We start from the raw sequence: 10032 nt of genomic DNA on the forward strand, positions 1-10032 counted from the left end.
GGTGGAGAAGCTGTCCTCACTGGGACTCTGCACCCCTCTCTGTAACTGGATTCTGAACTTCCTAACGGAACAACTACAGTTTGTCCAGGTCGCTAGCAGAACATCGAGCACCATCACACTGAGCATTTACGTATTTCAGGGCTGTGTGCTCAGTCCACTCCTGTTCACGATAATGACCCATGACTTCATCGCCAGATCCAGCTCTAAGAGTGTCTTCAAATTCGCAGAAGACTAAGGAGTAGTTGGCTTCATCAGCAACAGGATGAGTTGCTCCTCAGAGAAGTGGTGGAAAATCTTGTGATATGTTGTGAGAGTGACAACCTGAGTCTGGACGTGGATAAGACAAAGGAGATGATTGTGGATTTCAAGAGGACCAGGGACAACTAACCCCCACTACACAACAATAGTGGAGAGAGTAGAGAGCACTAAATTTCTTGGGATCCACTTAACTAGAGACCTATCATAACATCTTCTCACTTGTCAGGAAGGCGCCACAGTGACTGGACTTCCTGAGAAGACTGAAGTAGGTAAGGCTACTGGCCGCCATCATGTCAACCTTCTATAGGAGCTCTATCAAGTGTCCTGGCCAGCTGCATCACAATGTGGTACAGGTGCTGCAGAGAAATGGATTGGAGGTCAATCCACAGGATCACAAGTATGGTTGGGAGATTCACTGATGTCTTGCTCACCTATTGATGTAATCTACTTGGATCATTGTCTGTAGAAGGCTCAGATTGGGAAAGTGATATCAGGGGCAGAACCAATTGTCTGAGGATCTGCTCACACAAACCATCCAAGACTCTTATATTCACAAAGCAATATTTATTTATTTATTTGCAAATATGAATACTTTTCCTGCATATTGTTGCCTTTATATGTATTATGACTGGTTGTATGTCTGCATGTTTTTCACCAAGGACCGGGGAATGTTGTTTCATCGGATTGTACTAATACAATCAGATGATAATAAACGTGATTTGACTAAATGATTTGCTGTGGCAGATGAGTAAATTTTTTTATCACTAATATATTCACAAAATATATAACATACCATATTAATAATTATGAATATCCCCACTTTTTTAACCTGACACTTAAGTTTTTAAGTGATTTTAAGTGATGAGTTTATAAAAACAAAATCTGCGAGGTTTGACCATACTACCTTATCTAACAACATCAGCATTTTCTAGCTAGCATTGAAGTTATTTACAGATGGAAACCCACAAACTCCTTACAGGTTTGGTTCCAGAACAGAAGAGCTAAGGAGAAGCGTTTGAAGAAGGATGCTGGCAGACATCGATGGGGACAATACTACAAGAATGTGAAGAGAAGTCGTAGTGGGACAAAGAGTGGGAAAGAGAGCTCAGTGGAGGATGGTGGGCTCAGTGACAGTGAGCTAAGTTTCAGAGGTGAGTAAACCTAAATATACGTGAATAGTTTGACAAACATATGGGGAATCTACTATGTTAGCCTTTAGGAATGAGTGCCAGATGTTCATAAAATTAACAGAGGCATTGATAGGGTATAGAAGTAAAACAAAACTGTGGTTGAAGTAAAAACACAATGCTTGAGAAACTCCAGTGTCCTTTATATAGCAAAGAAAAAGACATGACCAACGTTTTGGGCTTGAGCCCTTCATCAATGTATAGAAAAATGTCAGCAGGTGGCCAAACAAAATGCTAGGGGGGAGGGGTAGGTGGAGGAGCATGGTCCCAAAGACAGAAGGTAATAGGTGGTAAGGGAAGGAGGGCACACAACAGCAAGCAGGGGGAGGAGGGATGGCTCTGTGAATAGAGAGGGAAGGGGTGGAGAGCTAAGAGAAAGAAGGCAAGTGGAAATGGAAGGGAAGAATGGAAAATAGGTTAAAAGAAACTGGAGAAGTCGATGTTAGCGCCATCAAGATGGAATGTGCCCAGTCCTCTCCCTCCCTGCCATTTTGTTCAGATGCCTGCCAACATTTTTCCATACCTTGGACGGCTCAAGCCCAAACGTTAGTTATGGATTTTTATTTTTATTATATAAATGACAGAGTTTGACCTGCTGAGTTTCTCCAGCTTTGTGCTTTTACTTGATGTAGTATAGAGTCAGAATTCTTTTCCTCATGGTATACTTATGATAATAGACAATAGACAATAGACAATAGGAGCTGGAGTAGGCCCTTCGGCCCGTCGAGCCAGCGCCGCCATTTTACAGATCATGGCTGATCACTACCATCAGTACCCCTTTCCAGCCTTATCCCCATAACCCTTAACTCCTTTGCCCACTAGAGTCTTATCTAACTCTCTTTTGAACATAATCAGAGAATCTGCCTCTACCACCCTCTGTGGCAGAGCATTCCACAGATTCACACTTCTCTGGGTAAAAAAATGTTTTCTCATCTCCGTCCTAAAGGGCCTACCCTGTATTCTTAAACTATGCCCTCTAGTCCTCGTCTCCCCCATCATTGGGAACAAGTAATCCGACTTCACCCTGTCTATCCCCCTGATGATTTTGTGTACCTCAATCATGTCCCCCCTCATCCTTCTAAACTCCATCAGATACAAGTCCAGTTTTTCTAGCCTTTCAGCATATGTCAACCCCGCCATCCCTGGAACTAACCTTGTAAATCTGCGCTGCACACCCTCTATAGCTAGTATGTCCTTCCTCAAAATTGGAGACCAGAACTGGACGCAATACTCCAAGTGGGGTCTCACCAGGGCCCTGTACAACTGCAGAAGGGTGTCTCTGTTCCTATACTCCAATCTCCTCTTTATGAAAGCCAACATGCTATTAGCCTTCTTCACAGCTTTCTGAACCTGCATTCTAGTCTTCAGTGACCAGTGAACAAGTACTCCCAGATCCATTTGCTCCTCCCCACTCCTTAGCTTGTCTCCATTTAAATAATACTCAGCTTTCCTATTATTGCCCCCAAAATGGATAACCTCACATTTGCTTACATTGAACATCATCTTCCATTCAGCAGCCCACTCCCCCAACCTGTCCAAGTCCCTCTGCATTTTCCTGACATCCTCCTCACACCCCACACCGCCACCCAGTTTTGTTTCATCTGCAAATTTGCTCAAGTTATTAATAATCCCCTCATCGAAATCATTTACATAAATTACAAACAACTGAGACCCAATACCGATCCCTGCGGCACTCCACTCGTCACATCCTGCCATCCTGAAAAAGACCCGCTTACTCCAACCCTTTGTTTCCTATTTCTTAACCAATTTCCTATCCATGTCAGCACCTTACCTCCAATACCATGCTCCCTGATCTTGCCCACTAGTCTCCCGTGCGGTACCTTATCAAAGGCCTTCTGGAAGTCCAAATACACCACATCCACAGGCTCTCCCAAGTCCACCCTCTTTGTCACATCCTCGAAAAATTCCAGAAGGTTAGTCAAGCATGACTTACCCTTAAGGAATCCATGCTGACTAGCCCTTATACTATTATTTCTGCCTAAGTGTTCTGCTATTACTCCTTTTATGATAGACTCCAATATCTTCCCCACCACCGACGTCAGGCTGACCGGTGTATAATTTCCCGTTTTCTCCCTCCCTCTCTTCTTAAAAATCGGCACCACATCAGCCACTCTCCAATCCTCAGAGACCTCCCCCGAATCTATGGAACTTTGGAAAATGTCGACCAGTGCTTCCACAATTTCCATAGCAACTTCTTTAAGCACCCTGGGATGCAGCCCATCAGGCCCTGGGGATTTATCAGCCCTCAGTCCCAACAATTTAGTGAGAGGTCATTTCTATTCCCATTGAGTGATGGATTTTTGGAATTCTCCATCCAAGAGGGATTGGAGCTGTTGTTGAGCATATTCAGAGATGAATGGACTTTTATTTAATTCAAGAAATAAAAGGTACAAAGTGTATAAGCAAAAGGTACCAGGATACAATATCACCAGCAGGTGTGTGAATGGCAGAACAGGCACAAGGGTTTGAATAGAGAAACACAGAAACTGCTCTTGCCGGAATCACTGGAGCAAACAGTGAGCTACTGGAGGGAATCTTCAGTCAGCATCTGTGGGCAGAAATGGTCAGTCAAGTTTTTGTCTCAGAACCCTCTACTAAGACTAAAGTAGGAAGGGGTAATATTGAGTATATCAAGTGGGAAAGGAGGGCGGAGGTGAAGAAACTGGGGAGTGTCTGAAAAGTGGTTGGGTATTGGACAGAAGATTGGAGAAGTGAAGAGACGGATAGATAGAGAGACCCCTGGGACAGGGAGAGGGTTAGAAAAAAAAGTAAGGATGGGAAAAGGAAAAGAACAGCTGGAAGTCATGAAGCAGATGGAACCTGGGGTTATGTAAAATTGGAAATTCATTGTTCAAATGTTTGAATGACCTATTCCTGCTTGTTATATTTTTCTTAGCTATGGCCTTATTTTAATTCATAACAGATATTGCTAGAGAAAACCATATCACTAAGCTGAATGAAGATGGAGGAGTGGCAACACTGTCATTAATGCAGTGGGAAGCATCAAAGTACAGGGAAATATGAATACTTTGTGAATGGGCATGAACTGTGGCAAATGCATTTCAATGATGGAATTAAAAAGGCTGCATCTAATTGGTAATCAGCTCAGTGGGTAGTCCAGGGAGAATGAGGGGTCTGTGAATGTAAATAATTAAAACATGATAGCTATGAATTAACTAACTTCATAATTTGCTGATCTTTATATCCAAAGAGCTAAAATACAAAACTTATCAAAGTTATACGTTTACTCAAAGCTGTGGTCAGACCATATCCTGGTTATTCAAGGTAATTTTGTTCAGCATTATTTAGATGTATTGGCTTTGGGGGAAATGTAATACAGAGATATTTAATTGCACGAGTTAACCACTAAAACAAGATTATGCAAGTTAGAGTTGTATTCCTTAGAATACACAAGTTAAAGAGGCAGTCTAATTACCCCCCCCCCGCCCCCGCCCCCCCCCCCCCCCCCCAGTGGTAGGGCTACATTTTGCAAGAATGTTGTTGTCAACAGTTCTAATTATTCTTTTTGTCATTGTTCCAGATGATCAAATACTCTCTGAGCTTGGACATACCAATGGGATGTACAGTGGTGTGAGTGACATGACTGGTCGGCAGTTACTAAATGGAGGTTTCACCGTGGATGGTACAGGACAGCAGTACCATGACCTGAGAGCTAGTAGCCCCTACGGAATCCCTCAGTCGCCATCGTCCATCGCTTCCGCCCCCGCGCACACCCCACTAATGAACAGCCTTGGCTATATTGACAATAACTTGGGAATTCTAGCACAAGGAGGACAGGGAATGGGCCATGCCCTGAGAATGATGACAGGAGGTCCCACATCCGATATCTCCACAGGTAGCAGTGCTGGTTATCCAGACTTTCCAACAAGTCCCGCCTCATGGCTTGACGACATGGACCGGTTTTAGCGCACTGTGCAATTAGTCTGAGATGCAACGGAGATGACGAGAAGAGGTACCAGCAACCTCGATCACTGCAGAACTAATTTTGCAGACAAGCAATTATATGTTTACAGCTTTGGTTTCCTCACCCTGTGGCAGTGAATCCAACTCAAATTCAGCACAGAGTTTCATGGACCAAAACCACTGGATCTAGGACAAGTACTCACCTGGATGAGCCTTCCTGTTACACCAGTGATTGCGAGTGAGGACAGAAGATAACCAATTAGTGATGGTTCATTGACTGAAATGTTGAAAGTGATTGTAGCATGCAGGATGGTGAAAGGAGGGACATGTGCATTGGTCTGATCATAAAGGGGCCAATGGACCTTGAGGTGGGCTTACTATAGAGAGTATTTCACTGTAGTTAAACTTAAAATCTACAAGCAATGTGGCAAGTTGCAAAATTGGTCATATTCTGCATCACATGACTAATTATTTTACAGAGAATTTGAGATACAATGCAGGAGGTGAGTAGCCTTTCCCCTCTTTTTCTGGATTGGTATTAAATGGGTGTTGTCTTGGGGCTATCCCCAGTAGCAAATGGCATTGGGACTGGATGGTGGCAAGGAGAAGGGCTTGATGAAGGCAAGAGTAACTGTCACATTCCCACTTCTAGTGTACATTGCAAGTTTAACATCTCCTCAGGAACTCTTTCACTCATAATAGGAATGTCATTGGCCAATTCAGCCTGGTGTGCCACCTCGCCTCTTTGGCTCCACCTGCCCAATATGCTTAGCTTAACAGATGTAACGACACGAGGTTCCATTCCAATATGAGACTGCGTGAGAAACACATCACCATTGAGACACATTTTGTGTATGAATCACAGCTGGAACACACCACGTTTAGCAGCTGACAGAATTTGGAAGTCCCCACCTCTCCTCACTCATTCACCACCCACTCACACACGCACCGATTGAGATTAGTAGACTCCTAATTGTTTACTCAAATGGCAGTGCAGAATTGTCCCAGCTGTTGATTAACAAACTTCACATAATCTCTGGTTGTAGAACAAAAAAGTAAATTAAACAGCAGACTGGAGATTCAAACCTTAACCTGCTGCTGAGTAACTGACTCCCTGTTACCTCTAACTCTACCAACTTCAATCTGCATAGCAGTACTCATCAACTTTGGAAGTTTAGGTCTGAAACTAATGCAAGGGCACTCTTTAATCGGTTTTCCACTCCATTTTACTCTGTGATATATGTGTACACACACACATAGTTATTTATATGTATATATAATTAACTAAAGACCCCCCCAGGAAAAAAAATGGAAGCATTATAAAAACTCAGCATTTCACCCAACTTGACTTGGACCCTCCTAACGTAGGTGGCGCTGTTGGTAAAACTTCCCTTTCCATTGGTGCCTTTTAAAGCAGCAGGATGGAAATGGCAATTAAATGCTATGTGGATTTCAGACCATATGGATGTCTTCTCTCCAAGACTTTATTTTTCTTTTAGTTTTTCCATTTATTTTTCTGACCATGCAAGTGTAGAAAATGAGGGGAAAAAGATGAAAGGTCAGTGGCTCTTTTAATTTAAACCCTAATGGTGGTGTTTTGTAATGCTGTGGTTTGTATCTGGAAATTTTCTGCTTTCTCTTTTTTAATACTGTTTAGAAATCCCACCCATGTGGTCTTTAATCAACAATTCACCTGCAGCAATAGAGCAGTTTAACTCAAGCATACTGTAATTAATTTCTAACATCTGTTAGCAACTTAAGGAAATTAGTACTGTGTTCAGTAAAAAAGACTAGCAAATGATGAATACTTGAGTGCTTTTTTACATTTAGCCAATGGGAAGTGACTTGGTGAACAGGCTCATCGTATACATCAGGCACAGATGATGAAACATTTGGTTCCCCAGAGCTGAACACAGCAATTTGACTCTCTGAAATCCTGTGACAAATGGTTTGCCCCTTGAAGTCTTTTATTAGGACAATTGTTTATAAGTAAACACAGTAATTCTGTCCCATTCCACCTTGAATTAATGTGATTGAAGGGAAGTTTTTTTTTGCTTAGGTCATACTCATGAATCTGAATTTGTATCTGCACTTTTAAAAATTAAACTGGTCAAAAATTTGATTTTTGGTCTGACCACTTCAAAGGCATAAGTTGCACAGATCTGACTGCAGGAAGTTTCTACTCATCTAGGATTCTTTTGAACATGTGATATGTTTTGGCAATTCACATTTTTGTGGCGATGATAATTTGAAGGTGACTCAGCAGGATAACAAATGAACAAACCCACACAATCTGGGTGCAAAATATGTTTGATTTGACCAGCTAAACCCTGTTCTGCAAATGACTGGCTTCTCAGCTTCCAGTTTATTGTTATCTGACGAATGCCCTTCTTAAGGGCTCAAGCTTGAAACCCTGCCTATATAATCTTCCTATACACTCTGTGAGACCTGCTGAGTTCCTCTAGTAGTTCTGTGTTTTTGCTATCCATAAATAGTAATTTTATTGCTGATTACTTCAAATTGTTTAATGATTCCTCAGTTAAGAGCAGGTGGACAATTTGAGACACAATCTATAATGGAGTTGTAGGGTGCGTGAGTAGGTTAGGAGAAGAAACAAAATGATTGTGAAGGTGTAGCATACATAGTTGGTCTCGACTGCTTTGGGTCGGTGGGTCAGTGGGACAGGGGACATCTTCAACTGAATTATGTTGCTCAAACCTTAGTTTAACTTCAAAAATACAATAAAAGATGGGGTGATATGGTGCATGAACAGGCTGGGCATGAGCTCAGGATGAGACAAATTCTCACCAGTCTTACAAGAATGGAAACCTTTCAAGCTGTTCTAGAGTCATGAATGAATACTCTACACTCACTTTTAGAATTAGATTTGTCCAGGTCTGGATTACGCTGTAGTTCATGCAGGCTGGGTAGAGGAGAGTGCAGAAAGAAACTTCCCTCTGAGTCTGCAGTCACTTTCAAAACCAAAGATGATAGTTTGAAAAACTGTTTGGAGTGCTTCAGGCCCAAATTATTAAATTAAAAAACTAAAATGTTGCTAAGGAAAAAAAAACATTCTTTTCACATGTATTAAATTTGGAAACATTAAATACATGCACAAACATGCTTTGAAGGCTCACTGGCAATATAAAGTGTATGTATGTCCTTTTTTTCCACTTGATTTGTGTTGATTGTGAATCTCTATTTCCCTTTCCCCAATCAATAATGATAACCAGTGTATGGCCCAGAGCATCCCAGTTTCATTATCATAGCTTACTGTTTGACAAGCCAAATAAGGTGCCTGACCAATGCCAGAATGGATCTTTTTTTTAATTGGACATTTTGCACAGCTGCTGATCTCAGAGTTTAACAGAGTAGAGTTTGATTGAGTCCAAATGGGGATAAAGGTAAGCACTTCAATCAAAAGCTATGAGTGTTGTTGAACTTTATTTCTTATCCCTTAAAAAAAATTATTAATTTGTTGGATGAGGATTTAGCTGGTGAGACAAGGCTTTACAGCATATCCAAAGTTAGCCTTGAAAATGAGTGAATGGCATGCTGTGGTCTATTTGATGAACATTTAAAGCCAATGCTGTTTCTGTACCTCCAAAATTTGGACTAGGTAAAGTTGACTAATTTCCTCCCTTAAATTATATTCATGAATCAGTTGTGCTACTTCCGGTCTCCTCTTTAACAACACTGGATTTTCAATCGATGCTTACTTTTTGCTGTCCTCCCCCCTCTTCCCACCCCATCCCCCAATCCTCTGTCTTGGTCATTTTTTTCCACCTTCTATTAAGATTGACTGAATTCCTAGCTAGATTCAAGGATTAATACCTTGCACTCTCCCCTGCCTTCCTTCATCTCGGTGGTCAAACCTTCTTTTATCGGGTCTTGGTTGGCTTGTTGACCAGTGGCATGGCATTTGTGGTTTGTGTGGTAGGAACATCTAGCTAGAGGCATGCAAATGTCACAGAATGGCAAGGGGAGAGGTTGGGAAGATGTCTACTGCCTTTAAGTTTTATGGCCAAACAGGAGATAATGAGATAGGGCGATTGGTAACTAAGGAAAACTGAGTATAGTCATCATCAATGCAATTGTTAATCGCCCACTCAAATAGATGGTTCTTTCAACTTGCCGATGCATTGCAAGATTTGGAGATGTGAATGAATACCTAGGTGATCCAAGAGAAGTTACCATGGAAGTAGAGGGGAAATCAAAGACAATAGCTCCCTTTGGACACTGTTCCGGGCTGTTTGGCTTTGCAGTTGTGCTGGGTAGAAATTATGAGTTAATGAACCCACTGGAAGCTCTGGGGTCAGTTAGAAAGTGCAGTAAAGCCATTAAAATGAAGGATGTGTCTACACTCCCTGAAAGCAAATTCAAATAACTAAATCTAAATTTGGATGAAAATATAGAAAGCTGTGCCGTATCCATTTTTATGTTTGGTTGGTCTTTAAAGGAGTGGTGTATCCCATGGGGCGGGGAGGGGTGGAATTTCCTTCAAATGCTTATCCAATTGATTGGGAAAGAGTAAAGTCTTGTGCTCGTCAATGCACTTTACAGTGGTGTGTTGATATCATTTGGAAAGATGTATCAGGTGCGATATCAATGTCAGCTCACTGTCATGTTCATCATGTAACTA

The 10032-nt window shown here is 41.8% G+C and overlaps 1 protein-coding gene across 1 annotated transcript in view; it reads left to right on the top strand.

Moving 5' to 3' along the window:
- Window positions 1–7429, top strand: part of lhx4 (LIM homeobox 4) — an 80377-nt gene extending 72948 nt beyond the window's left edge. Inside the window, exons 5-6 of the mRNA XM_069937481.1 lie at window positions 1238–1409; window positions 5008–7429. Of these exons, the coding sequence (XP_069793582.1) occupies window positions 1238–1409; window positions 5008–5393 (558 nt within the window). The 3' untranslated portion in view covers window positions 5394–7429. The remainder of the gene's footprint in view (window positions 1–1237; window positions 1410–5007) is intronic.
- The last annotated feature ends 2603 nt before the right edge of the window (window positions 7430–10032 follow it).

Source organism: Narcine bancroftii, chromosome 5 (genome assembly GCF_036971445.1).
Source record: "Narcine bancroftii isolate sNarBan1 chromosome 5, sNarBan1.hap1, whole genome shotgun sequence".
Taxonomy (NCBI): domain Eukaryota; kingdom Metazoa; phylum Chordata; class Chondrichthyes; order Torpediniformes; family Narcinidae; genus Narcine; species Narcine bancroftii.